This window comes from Cnephaeus nilssonii (genome assembly GCF_951640355.1).
Source record: "Cnephaeus nilssonii genome assembly, chromosome: 12".
In the NCBI taxonomy this organism is placed as follows: Eukaryota; Metazoa; Chordata; class Mammalia; order Chiroptera; family Vespertilionidae; genus Cnephaeus; species Cnephaeus nilssonii.
Genome location: NC_137083.1, coordinates 31,465,945 through 31,489,571, shown reverse-complemented (window position 1 = coordinate 31,489,571; position 23,627 = coordinate 31,465,945). Strand labels below are relative to the sequence as shown.

The following is a 23,627-nucleotide window of genomic DNA, read 5'->3' as shown; positions in this document are numbered from 1 at the left end:
AATAAATAAAAATAGAGAAACATTATTAATAGGTGAATGATAAGAAATTTAAGTACTTCATTCAGAATAAGTTTTAAACATTTTGAAAGAGATGGTTCTTTCTTGACAAGGTCCTCAATGTTTCTGTATTTGCTTTATAATGTAAAATACAATAATGACAACATTTGTATGCTTTCCTTTCACATTGTTCAAATAGAAAGAAATGTTTTAAAAGAAAATACTGGTCAAATTCTTCAGAAGTTTAGAAAAGTATATGCCTAAAATTTGGGGTGGATCAAATAGAATTGATTTTTTTTTTTTTAGTTAACCTAGATAATAAATGTCTAATTTGAACTGTCCATGTGGCATCCAGTTCCCAAATTAAGCTCTTTCAGAAGCTGCCGATTTTAGCAAAAGAGGGGGAAGTGAGAATTCGACAACATCCAGGCTGCAGCCAAATTGTCTAAAAACTGAACTTGGCCGATTCACTGTAGTTCATTGTTTGACCGAGTTTTAAGAGAACCCCACACATTTCAAACAAACATGCTGAGGACACCTGAACAAGAGTAATCCTAGTCCAGGGTCTAGCATAAAGTCGGGGTTAGGGGGGGCGGGGGCGCGGAGGAGGGAACCCTCATTTTTCTACTATGTCCTTTCCCAAATCATAAACTACCTGCTTGGAACCTGCTCCCTCATATCCAAAATACAGTATCCAGAAACGCTCTGGCAAAGCGTCAAGAAGAGTCAGTGATCTGGAGGTGACAAAGGCGCTGGGCAAACCGTCTGGTACCATGTGCTTTTTCTGTCCCTGGGTTTCTAACCCGCGTGCTCCCCGCTTGCTCCCTCCTCCAGGTGGCAAACCTGCTCAGGCTCTTCCAGATCCCCCAGATCAGCTACGCCTCCACCAGCGCCAAGCTCAGCGACAAATCCCGCTACGATTACTTCGCCAGGACCGTGCCCCCGGACTTCTACCAGGCCAAAGCCATGGCCGAGATCCTGCGCTTCTTCAACTGGACCTACGTGTCCACGGTGGCCTCGGAGGGCGACTACGGGGAGACGGGGATCGAGGCCTTCGAGCAGGAAGCCCGCCTGCGCAACATCTGCATCGCCACGGCCGAGAAGGTGGGGCGCTCCAACATCCGCAAGTCCTACGACAGCGTGATCCGCGAGCTGCTGCAGAAGCCCAACGCGCGCGTCGTGGTCCTCTTCATGCGCGGGGACGACTCGCGGGAGCTCATCGCCGCCGCCAGCCGCGCCAACGCCTCCTTCACCTGGGTGGCCAGCGACGGCTGGGGCGCACAGGAGAGCATCGTCAAGGGCAGCGAGCACGTGGCCGACGGGGCCATCACCCTGGAGCTGGCCTCGCAGCGGGTCCGCCAGTTTGATCGCTATTTCCAGAGCCTCAGCCCCTACACCAACCACCGCAACCCCTGGTTCCGCGACTTCTGGGAGCAGAAGTTCCAGTGCAGCCTCCAGAACAAGCGCAACCACCGGCGCCCTTGCGACAAGCACCTGGCCATCGACAGCAGCAACTACGAGCAAGAATCCAAGATCATGTTCGTGGTGAACGCCGTCTACGCCATGGCCCACGCCCTGCACAAAATGCAGCGCACCCTCTGCCCCAACACCACCAAGCTGTGCGACGCTATGAAGATCCTGGACGGGAAGAAGTTGTACAAGGACTACTTGCTGAAAATCAACTTCACGGGTAAGCAAGGGGCCTTGGCTCATCTTCTAGGGTGCAAGCAGTGACATCCAGCAGGAAGCAAATACCTCGACCCAGAAATGGTTTCCCAGCCACAGAAAGGGTTGAACCTGTTCAGCAGACATTCCAAGATGCAATACGATGGCTCTTTGATGTTCTTTCTTATTTCTTTTAGTGAATGTCTTGGCTGGTCCCCTACATGACATGGAAAGGCCCCCTAGGCGGGGCTGATGGTGGCAGCTGCCGGATGCGGGCTATGCTACATTCACTCTTTCTTGTTGTTCGCTGTACAATGTGACAACCGGGATCAGGGCATTTAATCTTCCTTAGCAGAACTGACAGCTCTCTAAGGAACATGAACTTCCAAGGCTTCCTGGTGGGTAATTTGAGCAAAAGAATCTCATAACTTTCACTGTAGGTGAGACAAAAACACACACTCTTTCCCCAGAGTCAAGTTGCGGGGGGGGGGGGGGGGGGGGGGTTGGAGGGGGGCGGGTGAGGGAAAGATACTCATACCGTGGAGATGTCGGGGCATTTGAGGTTATTTCTTCTGCTATATAGAAACATTTCCATGTCGGCATTCCGAGTTGTGGATTTTCTTAAATTATGTTATGGAAGGAAACTTTTTTTCTGGGAGCCTGAGTATAAGCAAATTGAAGACTGATGGAAGTCATTCTGATTCAGTGGTGAACATGTAAAAGTGTATTTAAAGTGTGTTTTGATGCCTCTCTGTTTACTTCTAAATATGGTCTAAATATTTTTAAATATAACATTGCATTTTTATGCATAACTAACATATAAGAAGCACAAAATCTTTAGGGTACCATTCTCTACTAAGATGCAAGTAATATTAGCGCATTAAAGTACTGGTTCTGGGGACTTTAACTTAATTCTAAATGATTAAATGGTACATAATATTAGTGGGCACAAAAGATTTTTATGTCAAAAAATATTACAATGATTAAATGCTTCCAATTTGCCTAAATTGCTAATAATGTCCCATGGCACTGAGGTATCATTCTAGTCTGCAGTCTGTTTCAATTAATTTATCATTTAAGACAGGAAAGTGTATATGCTCAAATCATACCATCAGTGAAGCAAGAGGCAGTTCTCAGATCTCCCTCATAGATGATCACTCAGAAGTCAATTGGTCTGAAAATCACTGGTAATACTAAGAGAGTATCCCATGACTATTGTTTCCTATTTTAGAATTTTAACCTCTAAATCAGCCTTGAAAACAATTACAAAAATGACCAGCCTTCATTCTTGCACATCTTTTCTTCATTTTACCCACAGGGAGCCAAAAGTAGCAGAAATCAATTATGTCAATATTCCTTCCTACCCATCTGGCAGATACCATCTCTTAACATTAGAATGACTTTTGTAGGTGGTAAAGATGAAACCTTTTCTGTGCTCTGTATTCCCACATTTGTTTTTATCTCAGAATAACAGGTAAGTTCCCACTGACATCTCCAGAAAATAAGAATGAACCATAGAGTCAGTAAAAAAGAATAGCTTTACCCTAAATATAAATGAACTCTCGGGTATCTATAAATCACATCTACAATGCACTTAATTCTTAAGGATGAATAAGATAAGCATCCTTCTCTCCCTTTCAGACTACCTTGGAGTAATCACTTATCTTTATTCACCATGTGCATCAATTAATTTTGTTATTCTAGTTCATTCCTTACTCCTGAGCATGCAAATATATCTACTCATCAAAAGCTCAGAGAAATGGAACTCTTACATTTCAGGGAGCCCTTTGAAGGTGTTTTATGTAACCAAAATATTTCTCTTCATTCCTTGACTGTTTGAGTCTAAAATGCTAAAGAAAATAGAGAAGTAAGGCCATTATTTGGATTTTTAAAAAGTTGGTTTTGTGTGTTTTTGTTTGTTTGTTTCATTTTGGTCTGCTTTGTTCAATAACTGACTTTGATTCTACAATTTGGTTTGCCGTGCAGACCTGACCAGGAAGTGGTATTTCAGTTTTTTCAATTTGTCTGGCATTACCAGTCATTCTCCAACTCAGAAGAGAGTAGAAGGGTGGAAAACAGATTTAGGCCCTGACTGGGTAGCTCAGTTGGTTAGAGCAGCATCCCAACAATACTCCAAGGTTTCTCAAATCCTATATAATAAAAGCCTAATATGCAAATCGACCGAATGGAGGAACAACCAGTCGGCGTGGGGCAGGGCCGGCAAGTAGGCGGCGCCAGGCCATCCAAGGCGGGTGCCAGCAGGCAGAGGGAGGGGACAGCGATCGGGGGACTGAGGTGACCAGCGGTGGCAGAGCGGCAATCGGGAGGCAGGGCCAGCCAGCGCCATCCCCTGATTAGCCCACAGGTTGTCTCCCACAGAGGGAGACCAGACTGCAGCGTCAGTCAGACATCCCCCGAGAGCTCCTGGTTTGCGAGAGGGTGCAGGCTGGGCTGAGGGACCCCCCAACCCCGAGTGCACGAATTTTCGTGCACTAGGCCTCTAGTCAATAAATAAAAATGAAAAACAAAAACAAAAACAGATTTAAACTACAGAAAAGAGAGGGAATTTAGTTTGGCCACCAGGTAAATAAGAGGATTGGACAAGAAAAATGCATTACTATGGGAGGATACCAAGATGCTAAAATTGCTAAATATGTACATTAAAATGTCCTACAAGGCCCTACCTGATCTGACCCCTTCCTAACTCTTACTGCTCTTCTGTCATCTCCTTTTACTCTCCCTCATTCTCATTTCATTCCAGCACCCTTGTTTCCAAACTTAGGGATTTTTCACTGATAGTTCTCTTTGTTCCTAATGTCTTTCTCCAGATACCTCCTATGGCTAATTAATTCCCTTACTCCCTTCAAGCCTTTACATAAATGTTAGCTTCCCAATGAGGCCCACCTGGAAACCTTCTTAAAACTGCGATGTACTGTACCAACCCCACCACAGGTGCCCCATTACCCTTTAACCTGCTCTACTTTTTTTTTTTTTAACACCACGGTTTTTTTCTCCTTTTCTCATACCACATCATTTATTATTTTCATGTTTATTCTTTCTGATTTGATCTTCATGCTTGAATATAAACTCCATGAAAAAGGATCATTATCAGTTTTGTTCGCTGATGTATCCCAAGTATAATGGGCACTCAGCGAATATTTGTTGATTATGAATAGCACTCATATTTCCTTCTCTAGCTCCATTACTAAATCGTGAGCTTTTCTTAAGGCAGAGAACGTTTCGTCTCTGATCTCAAATACCCAACACAATTTCTGGGACAGAGTGGGCATTATATAAATGTTTCCTGAATAAATAGGAAATGAGAAAATACATAGATTTATAATATTATTCTCTTTTGTGAAAATTTAATGTATGTGTTTTATTCATTAACAAATGAATTTTGTGATAGAAATGTATATGACTTCTAGAATTTCTAGAATGACTTACTTTGTGTGTGTTTTTAACCTACACACTGTCCTTTAGTTATGTACTATCATTGTATTTGAGAGAGATAAATTTAAAACCAAACAGCATTAGTGCCGAATGTCGTATCTATTACTGTTTTATAGAAGAAGCCCCAAAACTGAAAGTGACTTGCCCCAAGTCATCCATCATCTGGCTAGAGGCAGAGGCCAAGACTGAACTCCAAGGCACTAGTCTCAGTGTTGCTTTCGTACATACACAAGGAGCCTGGGAAGTAGAGGATTGGATCCCAATCTCCTACCATAGTTTCTGTCACACACGAGATAGTAATGGAATGTTTGTTAAAAGAATGAAAGGTTTGAAATATGTTTCTTTTTGTGCTCCTTTTTATTTATTCTCCCTTTAATGCTCCTGGGCCACTTTTTCAATTATTTGGAACTCGGGTGGTTCATAAACACCCATACTTTGGAAGCTGAGCCATAGAATATAAATCTTGGGGTTTTTAAATAAAAGTTTCAAAGCATTTTTTATTAGTACTTGTTTTTCATCTGAACGAGCCAGGCCATTCAGAATTCTAAAGTAAACATTTAAATGAGAATTGGTTGGTGTCGTGTGACTTTTCAAACTTGCTTTGAATAAAATTTCCTGAGTTCCTTCTGTAAAAGGAACGCTTAAACTACTCTAGACAGTTAAAAGCAGAGGAAACAGAAAAGGAAGTTACACATTTAAAGAAATGCAATATCACTGTCATTTTGTATGTTCACAGTACAGTATAATTTCTCTCACATTTTGTTCTGAGACCAGTTCCAGAAAGTGGAATAGAACAAAATGATAGAGTTACAAAAGGCCTTCCTCAAAGATGAACTTGCCCTACTCCTCACTTGACAGAGGTGGAAATTCAGAACGGCAGTATTATTATCTTCACTACTGAAGCACATAAAAGTCAGCTCAGCTGTCAGGGTGATGTGGTAGCCAGAGTACATCCAATTCAAAAGAAAGAGTTCCCACTTACTGAACACATTGCCAGCGGTGCTCCAAGATACATCCTGGGTCCAGTAGAATTCCCGTATCTTGGGATTAACATTTATGACATTCCTCTGAGTGATTTGCAGGGTTGGGCGAAAACGCTGGATAATGGAGAAATTGAGAATTTGACAATGGGAAATTTATCAAGATCACATAATTGGTGACAGACCAAACCATCCGGGTCCGGATGTAGTCATTCATCCCAGAGATATTTTTAGACCTGGGGACCTAACAGTAAACAAGATGCAGGGCTGCTGCATGGAGCTTCACCAGCATCGGGCGCCAGAGCAGGATATGGGGGGCGTCAGCATTAGGGTCTTGAGTTCTGTTTCAGTTTTCGTTTTTGTTTTGGATTAGAAAAGGTTGTGTATCTTATGCCTAGAAGAAATCTAGACTCACTGTACAAATCTTACTGCAGTGGCTTGACTTACATGCAAAAAGGACAACTTCCTGTTACTGCTAGACTGGTGCTCATAATAGGATTGGGTAATAGAACACAGTTCATACAGTGTTTTCGTTCATGTAGTTCATTGCTTTTCTTCATCTTCTTCTTCTTCTTCTTCTTTTTTTTTTTTTTTCACACTCATCACTTAGTACCAGCAAAGAGACAGACTCCTGAGATCAGAGAAGACCCGAAGCCTGGAAAAGATGGCCCAGCCTTGTTTTACATGTATAGTTCTCCACACCTGGGAGAGGGGCAGATGGGTAGGATAGCTGGTACAAGGATGGCTCCTGGCACGGGGCTGTAACCCCAGAGCACAGGCCGGGAAGGGCAGATTTTCTGGGACACTGCACTCCAAGGAATCTGTTCAAGCTGGCGCCGACCCAGCAAGGCTCTCCTCTTGAAAAGTTCAGGGCCATCCAAGGCACAGTGCGGAAGCCAAAATGGTAATGGCCACATCTTTAGATGAATGGGCTTTGAAGTCCCTGAAAGAGCAAACTGCTCTTGATCTTGCTTCCTCCCCTGGAACATTTGTAGTTCCCACAAAAGCACAGAAACTTGTTCCAGCTCTGCTGATCAAAAGCATTTCCAAAACGTAGAGATAAATATCCTGTACTTCTTTTCTCCCTTTTCTCCCTGATCAGCTTCCTGGGGTCACAAGAAGACGATTTAAACCCCCAAAGGCCACCACTAATGTGGTAGCTTACTTGTGTATGCACTGTGCCTCCATGCTCTGGTGTCTTAGAAGCTTGAGAAATGATTCTCATTTTCAGGTCACACAGTGGAGAACAGGAGCCTCTAGAAACGTAATTTTCCACTTGGGCCTGAGCTTCCTGCTGTTGCTGCTGCTGCTTGTTACTGTTATTATTATCATACTAGAGGTCCAGTGCATGAATTCGTGCATGGGGGGGAGGGACCACGGGAGGTTGGCTGCTGGCTCCAAGGAGGGAGCTGGCCCTTGACCCCCCTGGGAAAGGGGCCGCATCCACCACCACCTTTCCCCCAGTTTCCTGTCCCCGCCTGGGGCCCAAAGGCCCCTGTGTGGTTGGGAGAGGAGGCAACGGTCACCGGGCAGGGTGGAGAAGGAACAGATGCCAGATGCCAATGCCACCCCGCCACCATGCGGTTCCCCACCTCCCCCCCACACACACCTCCTTCCCTCACTGCCACGCCACCACCACGGTGGGTGGGCAACCCCCAGGGAAGGGAGAGGATGGGAGTGAGACAAATCCTTGTGTTGAGGGCTGACTTTCAATACATCACAGCAAGGGATCTGTTCTGCTAAGTATGAAATCCTGACCCAGAAGCAGGTAATCTATGAATGGTTTAGCACCAGGGGCCCATGGGAGTCGGCCGGCCGGGGGGAGGGACCGCAGGCGGTTGGCTGGCCATGGGAGGTTGGCTGTGGGAGCGCACTGACCACAGGGGGCAGATCCTGCATTGAGCATCTGCACCCTGGTGGTCAGTGCACATCATAGCGACTGGCCGACTGGTTGTTCTGGTCATTTCAGTCATTCTGGTCATTCGGTCATAATGGTCGCTTAGGTTTTTATATAGAGAGATAGTTGTTACTATGACTATTATTAGTATTTAATAACCTTAATTTATCTTGATTCCTTTGAAGAGCCATCCTGTCTATGAAGCAGAAAAGAGTAATCACCCTCAATAAAGTATGTAAGAAATGGATGCTATTACCTTGCTTATCAGGAAATAGCATGGTAAATACACTATTTCCTAGCCTTGGCCAGTTGGTTGGAGCATCGTCTTGTACAACAAAAAGTTGCAGGTTCAATTCCCAGTCAGGGCACATATCTAGGTTGCGAGTTTTATTCCCAGTTGGGGCATATATGGAGGCAACCTATTAAGGTTTCTTTTTCATATCAATGTTTCTCTCTCTCTTTTTCTCCTTTTCTTTCTCTCTGAAATCAAGTTGTTGTTTTTTTATAAACATATCCTCAGGTATATATATATATATATATATATATATATATATATATATATATATAAAATATATACTATATATTTTTTCCTAGATACTTTCAGACTTTTTGGATATTGTGTTTATTTATAATAACATCACTTACATAGGCATCTGGAGATTGAACAAAATATTCTGAGTATTTTTAAAAACTATAACTAATATATAGTTTAAAAGTAAGTTTAGCCTATATTCGACCTTTGGAACACCTGGCATTCTCCCACAGTAAACTAATCTTCTAAAGGTTTCCAATCTCTGTTGCATTAGAAACACCTTTTCCCACTTCCATATACCTCCTTATCCTCAACAGGACACTAGAAAACCAAACTAAAGAAAGGAATTACTTACAAGTGATTCAGAAAAAAACTCCTGTTCTATCAACACTTAGCTCAACTCACTGTGTGCAGTTGCAGTAATAAACAATTGCCCCCAAATGTTCATTATCCAAAAAGGAAGGTGTTAACTCTTTCATTAATTGCCATAATGGGGTTTTCAATAAAGAATGACTCATAGCAAAGGCCTCCAATTTTAAACTTTGCTCCTTCCTCTGAGAGCATCAAATCGTACTAGATCAATAGTCACAATTATCATACTGTTATTTCCAAAAATCAATAGTAAAAAAAAATAAATTTGCAAAATAAATAAATAAAAATCAGGCTACAGGTCACTTATCTTAAATGCTGTTTAGTAAGGCTGCATTTTTCTTCCCTGTCCCCCTTTCTTTCATTCTAATTACAAAGCTCCATACTTAATTAAAAGTAAATTGATATTTTTAAAAAAGGGAAAATATACTGGGTCTGAAACTTCCAGAATTTCCATCCCAGACCTTTAGGGGTTTGTTTCTTTGGTGTACTTGAAAGTTATTCTTGCTGTGTTCATGTTGTTGGATGGTGACAATAATTTGCTACATATCAAATTTTGTTCCTACAAAAATTAAAAATACCATTGGCACTTTCATAAATTAGAACTTAAGAATTTTCTATCACAAACTTTTGTTTATATAGCCTATCCAGTGACCAATAATCACATGGTATCACTATATCAGCTTCTTGGGGTACCTAAAAAATGTTTTCTGTACCTAAAATGCTTATAGTCTAATTAGTTCAATTTTAACAAAAGTAGAAAACAGAAAAGTTAACCTTTTTCAGTCATCAAAAAGAAAGCCTTTGGATAATGCAGTTATTTATATCCTCTTCATTTTTCTTTATTTAAAACTCTGTGTCATCTCCAGAAATATTTTAAACAGAAAAATGTAAACAAAATGCTTCTAAAAGGAAAGTAAGAGTGACAACTTCCAGAGATATTTCCTTACCTGTGTTTGCCTGCCGATATTCTCCCTATGAATTTATGTGATAATCCTTCCTCCATTTAACTCCTCCCTTTTCAGCGCAGACATTTAAGTTATTTTACCTTTTGTCTTGCAAGGGTCTTTGCTGCTGAATGAATCCAGTAGCTAAAAAGTATTTTATAAAGGAAAATTAATGTATTCCTTGTTTTCTTTTTCTTTGGAATGTTATATCATAATTTTATTTAAAATATTGTAGCAATATTTAGGATACTGCCAGATACTTTCAGAAGTGAAATAAGATCAATTAACTTGACAAAAGAAGTAAGAAAACAAGAGGTTGATATGCCAACCTTCTACTCCTTTTCACTGGCATCTACAGTTTAAATTTAGTCATCCACACTACAGAGATTGAATGAATACAGTTCCATTAGAGTGCAAGCGCATCCCATGTAAACAGTTAAATATCAGGCCACAGTGTGCCAAAGAGTTTATTTCCTTGTCCCTCGTGTTTGATGGCCCATCACAAGAGCTTATTCAACAAGAAACTAAAATGAATACATTGCCCCAAATTCAGAATCCTAATGGTAGTTGTGAAGACGCATCTCACTCATCACTTTGTCATTTTTAAAACACTTTAAACACACTATTAGATTCTTACCACAACGCTGTAAACTAGGTTGAGTAGATGTTATTAGTCCTCATTTTATAGATGGGAAAATGGAGGGTGGGAGAGGCGAAGTGACCCGACCAAGGTCAAAGAAAAAAGAACCCTCCTGGATTAGATTCATGTGTTTTGATCATTATCCAGTGATACATTCCCTCAACTTCCCAGGTCACAGGCATATAGGTATCCCTGTCTAATAAAGCAGAAAAATGTGACTGGAGGCAAAATTAGCCTGGTTATGTTTGTTGTTGGCAAGTCTTGAAAGAATATTGGCACACATCAGAACAAGAGACTGAATCAGAAAAGTTCATATTTATTCTACATCTAAGGCTGCATGGCTCTGTGGCTTGGGGCAAGTCACCTAGGCACTCCTGGATCCATCTGTTAATATTTAGAAACACTACATACATGTTGAGTGCCAAATAGAACTAGCAGATACAGTAATTTTGTTCTTATCTTTCACATGACTAAGGTATTCCTGGGAGGATTAAAATTTCTGGTTGTAGTTGAAGAGAATGGTGATCCCCATTCCACTCACACTGGAAAGACTTCCCTGAAGGAGATGGGATTAGAGGTGAATTTGGAAGAACCATGTAAATTTCATGTAGTCACTCAATATTTATTGCTGATCTTCTCTACATCAGGAATTAAGCAGTGACACCTAACAAAGACCCTACCCTACAGGGCTTATATTCCATAAATAAGCCAGTAAGTATACAGTGTGTCACATGGTGGTATATGCCATGAGAAAAAGAAAGCAGGGTGAGTGGACAAGGGAGTCCCAGGTGTGTGTGTGGGAGTTGAGTAGGATGAGTTATTGTTTTATAAAAAGTGGTCAGGGGAAACTTCACTGATGATTGGATATATGAGCAGAGACCTGAAGGAAGTAGGGAATAGCTGTGTGGAAATAGTGAGGGAGAGCATTCCCAGGAAGGAAATAATAAGGCCTGAGGTGAGAGGCCTGCTTGATGTATTCCGGGGAAGCACAGAGGCCAGCGTGGCTGGATGGAGTTCGCATGGAAGAAAGAGAGGAGGTGAGATCTGAGAGGTGCTGGGGTCCAGGTCCTGGGGGACCTTGTAAGGATTTTGGCTTCCACTCTGTTCGATTAGAAGCCATTAGGAGGCTCTGAGAAAGAAGTGATATAAACAATATCAAAGATTTAGAATAGGGCACATTTTAAAATTATGGTTACACACCCAAAAAGCTAATAAAGAAACCTAAAGAGGCCTGTCAATGTTGACATCCTAATATGTATCTTTCATAAATACAGAGAAATCTAAGACATGTTCATTTCTAAAGAGCAAGGCTTTTGTTAAAATCTCCAAGGTGCTCAATTAGAACCAGAATCAATTCTCTCCATTTTGCATCACCAACTAAACACACACGAATTTACTTTTCACATTGTTGTAATTTTTATACTCCAGACTCAAGATTGGACAAAAGTACTTACGAAAATAGCAATGTGCTTCTATAGCAATTTGTACAGTCACATCCAGACTTCCTACCGTACAATTCTGATGATAGCTACAAAAAGAAAGAGAAAACCACTGAGTGATGTTTGCTTAGCCCCGAATGCTGTGGTGCTAACAGGATATTCTTCTCTCTGTAAACCTGTCTTCCCAGCGCACAAAGCACCTAATCTAATTGTGTTACTTCAGGCAATCCTCAAGTTGTTCTGGCCTCATGCACTTCCTGGGCATAACAGTGATAGTAAGGTGGCCTATTTCTATCCCCATCATAATTTATTATTAATGATAGACCATCATAAAATGTGATGGGCTTCATTGATCAAAGTATTAAGTCATTTCTGCAACACTTACTGAAGCATCTTTCTTATGTTAGACACTGGAAAGGGGGAAGGGGACAAAGGAAAAAGATGTGATCACTACCCTCCAACAACCACTACTCTGGGAGAGGCAAGAATATATCTTGCAACATAATGTGAGACAGGATGCATTAAGGGCCATAAAAGAAGTATTAGGGCAATAAAATCACCTGATTAGTAATTTACATTTTAAAAATATACTTGTACAGTGCTGGCTGGTGTGGCTCAGTTGGTTGAGCATTGGCTCATGCAGCAAAACGTTGCCAGTTTGATTCCAGGTCCAGGGCACTTGCCCAGGTTGCAGGCTCAATCCCCAGTAGGGGGCATGCAGGAGGCAGGTGACTGATGTTTCACTCTCACATTGACATTTTTCTCTCTTCCTCTTTCTCTCTCTCTCTCTCTCTCTCTCTCTCTCTCTCTCTCTCTCTCTCTCTCCCTTCCCCTTCCTCTCTCTCTAAAATGAATAAAAACATATTTTAAAAAAAATCTTTTTGTAAAAGAACTTCTCCTCCCCCCCCAAAAAAAATTATAATTAAAGCACTCATTTGTCACATACAATCACATAAAAACACACTCACTGGAATAAGTTCCTATCTTTTTACATAACATCACCACAGAATAGTGCCTCTATCTTTCAGTACCACTAAAACAAAGGATCATTTTTCCCCGCTTCATAAAAAATTTAATCTAGCCAATGCTGTTTCTTGGTTTCTTGTCCCGTGGGAGCATCTTAATCTATACGGGCAAGTGTGTCATTTTTCCTGTTTGTTTGGAGCTCGTAATAAAATTGCCCAGAATATCTATTTTCATGTGCATATTTCATCATAAGGGAAATATTAGGTAAGAAGTAGGAAAGGGAGAGCAGAAACTGACAGCAACTTATTTCAACCATAAATTTTTGTTTATGGCACATGAGGTGCAGCATTAGAGTGCAAGTTCATGATAAGGGACAAGAGTAAATTTGCTCAAGGGCCGGAAAAAAGACATTTAGTTTTATGTCTTTTCAAATTGTTTTCATATTGGTAATAAAAAGAATCAACTTTTGAACTTTAAGCCATTTTTAGCCTCATCCTAAAAGAACTACTAAAAGCAATTAAATCACACCATGAACCACTTTTGTTTTTCTATCTTAGGTGTATGATTTTCCCTTCCTACATTGGCAAAATGGGAAGGAACTTTTAAGGTTACTTAGTCAAAGTTATTGAGGTGTGGGGGGTTTATTTTAATTTAATATAATTATCCCTTTAACCAGTATTTAAGGAAACTAATTAAGTATTTTAAAACAGATAAAAGTGGAGTCACTTTGATTGAATTCAGGAGGTGCTGGATATGAGCAATTGTATCTGGTTACCATGTCCACAACCATTGTAGTTTATTAGTTTTAAATGTTTTTATGAAAATTATTTCCCCCATTTTAAAAGGTAAAAAGTAGTGAGAATATTAAAATTGTTAGTAAGGAGATATATATCAGAGAGGCATGAGACAGTTGTTACTCAGTGCTGAGAAAACATGCCCAGTTTTGCTATGCACAGAGAGGAGGCATTGGGGAACTGAGCTGATTATCAGTAACAAAGAGTGACTCAACATTTGGGAAAAGCCGATGCACTTGTGCATCAAGAGACAAGGTGAAGCAGCTACGAAAAGAGGTAACTTCGGAGTATGTGGCTATTGAATTGGTATTTACCTTGATGCCTGTTAACCTTTGTATTAACCCAAAAAGATGCCAGAATTACAACCAAGAACTGAAAATTGACTCTTTGTAAACGGGTTACTGTTGAAACTTTTGTTTCAAGCCAGAGGTGGTTCAATGGTTTCAAAACCCACTTGAGTCTGAACAGAATCAAAGTGAGCGTCATTGAGAACATTGAGGGTAATCCCATCCCAGCAGATTTTTGATACGGAAAAACTGATCTATTTGGGAAGAGAATAATATGCCCATTTTACTACTTTATGTGTTTAGTCGAAATGATGGGATTATAGACATAAACTCCTCCCAATCACTTTGGACGTAGGACCAATGGGTTTTCTGAACAGCTTTTTGGAGCCTAGCTCATTCATATGTAGACAACCAGTTTGCTCTATATAGTAAACAGCTAAACTTCTGAGTCACACCCTTATTTTGAATCATTTGAAGGGCACTATATTTACATTTTTATTTTATTTTCAAGATATCATTTTGTGGAGAGAATGAAGTCTAATCACAGTGCCCCTCATTATTATCAGAACTCCTTGAGTTATTTCAGAGTTGCAAGATTATTCCCCCCCATAATTTAAAAGTACAACATAGAAATAAATTGCATTGTGTTTCATGTAATAGAATCTATACACATCTGCTAAATGTGCAAAATTCTCTCCATAAAGCTAATTAACTAGATAAAAGGTCCATATCAGGCTTGCTGCAGTTCCTGTCTCCAAGGGCCTACCTCAGTAATTAATTATATTCCTGAGAATTTCTGAAAACACTCTTCCAGTTTCATGGGTCTTTAGAAATGAAACATCTTGGGCATCATCCAAATTATCTTTATTTCTCAATCTGCCTAGAATTGTGTCCAGTTCCTACAAGGAAGCAGAGTTAAATGTCTTTAAAAAGAGGTCTATATATCTTCCTCTTTAATCAGTTACTTACTTCAGGTTCAGATAGCACGAATTGAATTTTTAATCAACCTCATTTTTACAGCACTGTTAACATTAGAGTGCCCATTCATTTGGGATCAGCTTAACATATTGTCTTGGTTGAAATAAAAAAATATTAATAAAGCATGAGTTAAGTACTGAAAGGTTATAATGTGTTGTTAACAGGCCACACCCTTAGTCCCTATTAAAGTTCCAAATGCCAGGTAGGATGTGTCCCATGGGCATGTCTTGCTGGCCAGGACTCTTTGGCATCGTAGCTGCCACCATGTTAACTTCATTCCTCTACTGAGGAAAATTCCTTGTCAATGGAGCATGAGTTGCTGAGAGGCAAGATCCTGAAGGAATGTATGTGGAGATGGGGTCTAGAGGAATTGGCACCCAAGAGTGAAGAGAAGAGCTAAGATAATCTTCCCCACCAAATCATTTCCCTCTACCTTGGGCTTCCCCCCAAATTCAGACCAGACGGCTATTTAAAGCTCCGCAGGGGAAAGTAGACTATAAGCCATCTAAGCATAATCAAAAGACGTGCAGCAATGGTGTTGGCTCTTTATAAAACTATGCCTGAGTGTTAGCACCTCAAATGATCTGGCTGTGTCATTGTCACAGTCTGAATGTACTCTCTCCTCTATATTTAGTCTCCAGATGTGAGACGCTTTCAAGCTATTCTTAAAAAAACAAGAATAATATAAACTTCAAAAAAAACAACTAGGAGAAGGTGGAGTAGGCACGATCAGAAGAAATACACCCTCTTGAAGATGTGAAGCCACCTCTTCCCAAACCTAGTTGAAAGGAAGCTTTCTTCCCTGTCTCTTGGGATTTCATAGTGTTACCCTAACAAAGCTGAAGAGGGTCGGAATTTTTAATGAGAAGTTTCCTTTAATTACAGGCTCCCTTGCTATGTTTACCAAACAGCTAGTAGCCCTGAGGGTGGAGTTAGACTGTTTAAAGTCATGTTTTAATCTCCTCTGTAATTGCAATTTGATTGCTGGTGTAAATTACCTAGTAGGTTTGCCACGTTCAGTGCCAGCCATTTCCCAGAGTGCATAATTTTGAATTAAAAGGCTGATATCCATCCAAAAGTTTCCTGGGCTCAGTGAATTATGCATTAAATGGAATTCTTTAAAAAGAAGGCAAGAGGTTTCTTTGATGTCAGCTGGGGTTTTTCTTCATATTATGACTATTAATTTCTAGACTTTTTTAGAGGTTGTTTCTTGAAATCTATGTTCAATTTAGGACTTATTACTGATATTTCTCTAACCTTTATATTTTATTTTAACAGCATCATATATCATCCTGAATATGGCAGGTTCCGGGAGAAACCTGGTGGTTGGTTCATTTCCTAGGCGGGGAGTGGGGAGGAGGATGGAGAAAAGGACCATTTGCTGCGAACACGCCCTCTGCTGGATAAAACATGTATATACTTTTAGGAACTTGCCCTCACATTAAGAAAAGGCTTTAGGATTCTCATGAGGACAAACAAGAACAATTAGGGAGCTGAGATGTATATAGGAGTTCATCTATGGGGCATCTCTAAGCTAATATCCAAATGCCAATGGTCTCCTTTGAGGATTTTTTAACATAAGGTAACCTGATATTAGTATGTTTAATTGAGATATGTCCCCTATCCAAATATCGCATTACAAATTGTAATAAGCAAAATTGATTCCAAGAAAGTAAACAGCACCCCCTTACGCAAAAGGAAATAAGGACAATCAAGTTTCCACCATCATATGCAAAAGCTGATTCTGGGAAAATTATTTACATCATGCACAATTCCACATTACTGGATTCTATTTTTAATGTATACCAAGCACTTTGAAATTTGGCAAGGGCTGTGCTTTTCTACATCCTTATAAGTTAATATAGACTTCATCATTCGACACAGACACTCCTGAGAGTGAAAGGGAGCACTATGAATAATTACATCAGGACAATGTGCACAAACCGGGTCTGTCCTGGCCTAATCAGGACAAAATGCCTCTCTATTCATAGGTAATCAAATCTTGCAAAGAAACCACCTCCCAGTCTATACCTACTGCCAACTCACGGAGAAGAAAAATCAAAGGTGGAAATGATCCTGTGTAGCGAGCAGATTCCAGACTGGGGCAGTGAGGAGAAACACTTGGGCTCTCATCACAGATATGTTCAGCATTGACATTATTTGATTCCATTATTCATGCATCAATTCAGCCATGGCTAAGTGCCATTGAAAGAGCCAGAAATGCATGCTAATTAGATTTATTGTGGTGATCATTTTGCAACATATGCAAATAGCAAATCATCATGTTGTACACTTGATACTAATATAATGTTATGTCAATTATAACTCATTTAAAAAAAAAAAAAGGTCAAATAAAACTTCATGAGTACCTAGAAGGGAGATAAGTCACTTCTAACACATAGACAGGCTGTTTCAGGGAGAAGGCAGCATTTGAAGTAAGCATTGAAAGAAAAGCAAGATTTGGGGACTGGGCACTCTGGCAAAGACAGAAGCTTTCAATAATGCACGGGGGCAACTGAGAAAAGTATGGTGTTGCCCCATCACATCATTAAATACTGCTTTTCAACAAACTTTCTTTTTGGCACACTGACAGATAAAACAGATATCAATTCCTACCTTCAAGAATATACAGCCTGGCCCTAGCCAGTTTGGCTCAGTGGATAGAGCATCGGCCTGTGAACTGGAGGGTCCCGGGTTTGATTCTGGTCAAGAGCACATGCCTGGATTGCGGGCTTGATCCCCAGTAGGGGGCATGCAGAAGGTAGCCAATCAATGATTCTCTCTCATCATTGATGTTTCTCTCTCTCTCCCTCTCCCTTCCTCTTTGAAATCAATAAAAATATATTAAAAAAAATAAAAAGAAAAAGAATATGCAGGCTGGTAAGTAGTAGGATTTGAGCATCTGTATTTCAAAGGCCATTTCTGAATTAGAGATTTGAGAACCATCAGCATATTTAAACTGACAAGAAATAGATAAGATCACTTTGGGAAAAGACATAGAGAGGAAAGGACTAAACCCTGAGTTACTCCAATATTTAGAAATAGAAAGAATTTCTTGGGGGTGGGGGAGCTGGTAAAGTAACAGTAAAACAATATATCTTATTCTCTTCTCCAATTTGGGAATATAGGTCTCTATTTCAGAGGAAATTAAGTTTGTCAAGATGTAGATCAGATATAGCTTTATGCTTCCTCATCATCTAATAATTATCACAATAATTTAAAAATTATGAATACCTTTCTCCAAGGAAACCTAAATGTTTTAAGTGTCTTTTGTAATGTATCTCTCTAGGATTGGTAATAAATTATAATACGATACCTTAGTGAAAGTTAAGCAAAAACACCATTACTATCTATGCTATCTTTAGTTTTGGATTTCCTGTAGGGAAATACTCAGTTCTCCCATTTCACTCTCCATGCGGTGAATCAGAGCAGAGCTACAATTCCAATCTTATTTATGAATATAAAATTAACTCAAAATATAGCTCAGTTACTCTTCCCAGCTCCCTCCTGTATACTGTCCTCTGTCATGCTGTCCATCATTTTTAAATGAATGTTATTCAGTGAGCCGTTTGGGGCCTGCTTTTGATCACTTTTTATGTTAACTATTACAGGAAACTTTAAGTACAACTTAGGCTGAAGGTCAGTGTAAGGAACAGCAAATATTTCCTGGATTTTCTGAGTCTTGTCAGAGTTCAGTTGTCTTATTTTTAGTCTTTGGTATCCATTTGGTAAATACTTATTAAGCACCTACTATGTGTTAGGCCTTGTACCTACACATTGAGGCTGAAAAAGATGTCAATCTCTACCTCAAGATGAGACTCCAACCATTCACTTCCTTGTTTGTTTCTCTTTAGGCTTCTATGACTTCTAATATTTTTCAAACTCTGTTCTTCTATGACTACCATGATTCCAAACTGTCTGTGTCTTTCCCATTCCTCATTGGCCCTTCTTTCTTAGCCTCCTTGGCAGGCTTATTCTGTGTCCAAACTCTAAATGTTGCAACAGCTTAAGGCACCATCCTGCCAATCCTCTCTGTAGTTGCCTCATAAAGTCGCCAACATTGAACATTATCTGTGTAATGATGATTCACAAATGTTTTTTTCTTCATCCCTGACCTTTCTGCTGTTATCTGGATTCGGATGTTTAATTTTCTTGCCATCTTATCTTGAATATCTAAAAAATATCCTATGTTTAACATATCCAATCCAAAGCTCTTTATTTTCACTCTCCACCCCCCCACCCATCTGCCAAAATAAAAATGTACACAGCTGTTCCTCTACCTTTCTCAGTTAATGGCACCATCATCCATCTCTTCCAGTGAAAATCTATAATCAACCAAAGATCAACTCTTCCTCCCAATGTTAATTCATAGCACCACCTCGGAAGATATATCCTAAATCTGACTACTTCTTACTGTCTGTACTCCTCTTCCAAACTGCCCACCTTCATCTCTTGCTTTGATCCCTGAAATACCATCTTAGTCATTTTCCTTGTATCCATTCTTATTCTCCTAGAGTTCATTCTCTACATCAAACCAGAGTAAGCTATTAAAAATGTAAATCCTCACAACACTTTTCATTGATGATAGAATAAAATCCAAACACATTACTAGAATCTGTAAGACCCAGTAGGAAGCAGTCTTCTGCTGCCACTTCAACATCACACAGTTCTATCTAGAACAATCTTCCTCCAGAGCCTCAGATGACTGGCTCCTTCTTGTCTTTAGGTTCAGCTCAAATATTACTTTCTTAAAAATGCCTTCCTTGGTCACCCTACCTGAAGAATCCTCCCACCTACCATGACTCCACATTATACTATTACCTAGTTTTAGTTTTTGTCATAGCAACTCACTTATCTCAATTTGAAGTTATATTATCTGCTTAATTGTTTGTAGTCCACTAGGGTAATCTGCAAGGAGGCAAGAATCACGAGTATGTTTTTCACATTTTTAGCCTTAGAATCTATTAAGTGTTAAATAAGTAAATGAAAGAATTGAGGTTAGAATTGAATACTATGAGGATACAAAGAAGTATCACTTATTCTCATTTTAGGGAGTCAGCAAAAAAAATAATACATGTCTTGAGATATAAATAAAAATGAATAAAGAGGGATCCAGGCAAAGGAAATTACATATGCAAAGAAACAGAGGCAAAAGTTTTGAACTTTCGGGGAATAAAAACTTGTTCAGTACTTGTGGAGCATAGAGCTTAAGAAGGATGAGGTGGGAATAGAAGTGGTAGGGACAGATGTTGGGGAGAAGGAAAGTGTAGGAAGGAATAGTTAAACATTTGTGAGATAGGTAAAAGTATTACATTGTCAAAGACATCAAGTCTCCTAATTGAGGAGTTTGAACTATTTATTGGTGCTCCTACAGTGTGGAGAATCAATTGTTGGGGATGAGGAGTCGAGTCTCAGCTAAAGGGAAATCATTTGCTAGGCTGAAAAATCTTCTAAGCTTTTCTGAGTTGCTTTCATGAATAGGATAGTAATGGAACCTACTTCATGGGATTGCTATATGGAAAGAATTTAGGGTCTTCTAAACTTCACCCTTCAGCCTAATTAAAAGGATGAAATTTTTAAATTGTTCACAATTAAAACTCACAAATATGCCCTCAAAGTTGTGAATAAATGAGATGCTTAAAGCAAAAAACATGAAATTTATCCAGAAAACATTAGGCATGCAGCCTAGAGCCAGAAAGGGAATTTGGATCTACTGAAGTAAACCATGCGCTACACACACACACACACACACACACACACACACACACACACACACACCCTAGGTCTGTCTCCTTAGAGACCAGGGCATTCCTTCTAGTGTGGATCACTGCTTTCCATGGTGACAGCAGAAAAATGAATTCCTTCTTAAATGATCCATTTATAGAAATCCTCAAGTCACACTGTGAAGGTGTTTATTTTATTTTTTCTAAAATACCGGTCTTGCATTTCATGCCTAGTCATTCATTTAATGAGCAATTTCTGAAATGTGCCTCTTACTGTGCTAAATATTAGGATGAATAAGACATAGTTTCAAGACAACTACATCAGTATGTGACAATGACTATAATAAATAAACTCATTTAGTGTTTATGGAAGCACCATAAACATGCAGAATAGACTGGGGGATCCAAGAGTCAGAGTAGAGTAGGATAGACCATAGTTAAAAACATGAGTGCTGGAGCCATGCAGACCTGGGTTTGGTTCTGAAACTTTCACTAACTAGTCACATGACTCAGTCTCTTTCATGCTCAGTTCCCTCATCTGTCAAATGTCAATAAGCACCCACTTTATTGGGCTAAATTGAATGACATGATATACATAAAGTACAAGAGCAGGTACATAGCTCTACTGAAGTCGATGCATCTGTGGCAGTAAGCATAAAGATAATTTATGATTATTTCCTTATATAATTATAAGAAGGAACTATTGAGGAGGTGTACAGTAGACTAGAACAGGGCATTTATTATTCAATAAAATAAGGTGCATATATGCCAAACGCCTCAATGCCCAGCAGATGTCTGCAGCCTTAGTCACTTCCCAGGAGCACCTAGAATTCCAGAAACTAAATACACTTAGCAATAAAAGGAAGGCCCGATCCAGCAATGCCGCTGCTGTGGGTCCACTTCTTGGCATGTAGATGTACACTGTTGGCCAGTAAATTTCTCTTCTGGGCACCGAGTCCCTATCTCACTGATCAGAACTCTAAGCTGGGCAAAGAAGTCTTGGGCTATCCCCCTGCCATCACGCAATAACCCCTAAGCATCTGTCTCGGACTTCCTGATTGTAAGATATATCCGCTTGTAAATTGTACCCCTGCCGAGCCCGCTCCAACAGCTCCAGCTACTCCACGGGAAAGAACACTTTCCTTTACATGGCAATTATCACAGCCAGGGATACTTGATGCCATTTGCTGAATTCATTGGATGAAAATAAAGCAGAAAGTAAGCTGTCATTGTTTGTATGTCTTTATGCATGTGTGGGAAGCAGTACATCTAAGGGGGCGGAATTCGTTTTCCACCTTTTCCCTTTATTCCTGAAACAAAGTTTTTGCAATTTTTTTTTTCCTTCTCAAATCACGCATTATCAAGAGAAGCTTCAAAAAAATAGGACTTTACATTTATTCCAATTGCTACCTTAAAAATGTTACTGCTGATTGCTTGTGCTTCAAAAGTTACCATATAGTGCATTCAAGGACAATCATACACCTTAAAGGCAACAAAAGAAATGTTCCTAGGGCCATTTTGGAACTGTTTGAAGAAAAGTATTGAAAACTGACCACTGTAGCAGCAACGATCAGAGATGGAGAAGCTGAGCTGAGGCTAGGCCAGGCTGCCCAGCAGGCCTCGGGGCACAGACACATCACAGTGGCCATGTCCAGCAACCAGAGAATGGACTGCTGCAAAACCACACTTTCTGCAGTGCAATTACTCAGAGGCATTTGATCCAAAATATAATGTTCTAACCCCTGAAGGCCAAAATCACAAACCATCTCCACCCCCTTCCCAAGCTGTGTCATTAGTTTTGAAGTAGAAAGTACTTGCTACAATCAAAATAGTCAAAAAAAAAACAACAAAATTCCTTTTCACTCCACACTCCACAGAAAGTACTCTGAAATCAAAGTAAAGTGGGACTAGAAGGTAGCTATGTAAGGATGGTATCTGCTAAATTCTAGGTGGACCTGAACCTGAGAAAGAATCCTTGTTGCCCTTGAATATATTCTTCCCACCCTTCCAAAAACGATCGTTCCCAGATGACCATATTCAGTGTCATTAACTAGAATAAAGGCTTCGTCTTCTAAAATATGACTGCAGACTTTTACAAAATTAACCCTGTGAGCAAGCTCTCACATGATTTAAATGCATACCCCAAGTCTCTGTCATCCATAATCACACCTTTTTCTGTGGGCAAGATTTGATGTGGAAAAGGTATCTGGCTCATAACATCTGGAAAGAGTATAAATATTGTGGAAAAGAAGATTGAGTAGTCAAAACCCAAACCTCAAATGATTTTGCCTAAAAATAACTAGGAGTGTGGCTTGTCATGAATGGAATAGACCAGTCCTGCACCTACAGCACAGCAGGGTGCACTCTCACTTCCAGGAGGGGCTCACTCCTGGTGCCTGGGTGGAGAGGTGAGATGGTACCTTGTCTCCAAGTCATTATTTTTAAATAGATAACAGAATGAATACCTGAAATTGGAATTTTACAAATGAATTCAGCAGGTAGTATGTATTGAGTACCTTATACAAGCAGACAATCTACAAGCACTTTTTTTTCTATATGAAATCAGTATTTATTTTTATTTTTTGTAATTTTATTTTATATTTTAATTAAATATTTATGTTGAAAGTATTACATATACTTTCCCCCATTGACCCTTTCTAGCCTCCCCCCACCCACCCCCACCACTGGCCTTCACCACCTTACTGTCTGTGTCCATGGGTTAGGCATAGATGCATACAAGTGCTTTGGTTGATCTCTTTCTACCCATCCACCCTTCCCGCCTTCCCGCTGAGATTCTGCAGTCTATTCTATGCTTCTATGTCTCTGTATCTACTTTAGAATTTACAATAGCTAAGATCTGGAAAAAACCCAAGTGACCATCAGTAGACGAGTGGATAAAAAAGCCGTGGTACATTTACACCATGGAATACTATGCAGCAGTAAAAAAGAAGGCTCTCTTA

The 23,627-nt window shown here is 40.0% G+C and overlaps 1 protein-coding gene across 2 annotated transcripts in view; it reads left to right on the top strand.

Moving 5' to 3' along the window:
* GRM3 (glutamate metabotropic receptor 3) overlaps positions 1-23,627 on the top strand; it is a gene marked incomplete at both ends in the record, with an annotated part of 84,521 nt that overhangs the window by 19,425 nt on the left and 41,469 nt on the right. For both annotated transcript variants that reach the window (XM_079785495.1, XM_079785496.1), the window contains one exon: positions 832-1,687. In XM_079785495.1, coding sequence (XP_079641621.1) covers positions 832-1,687 — 856 coding nt within the window. The remainder of the gene's footprint in view (positions 1-831; positions 1,688-23,627) is intronic.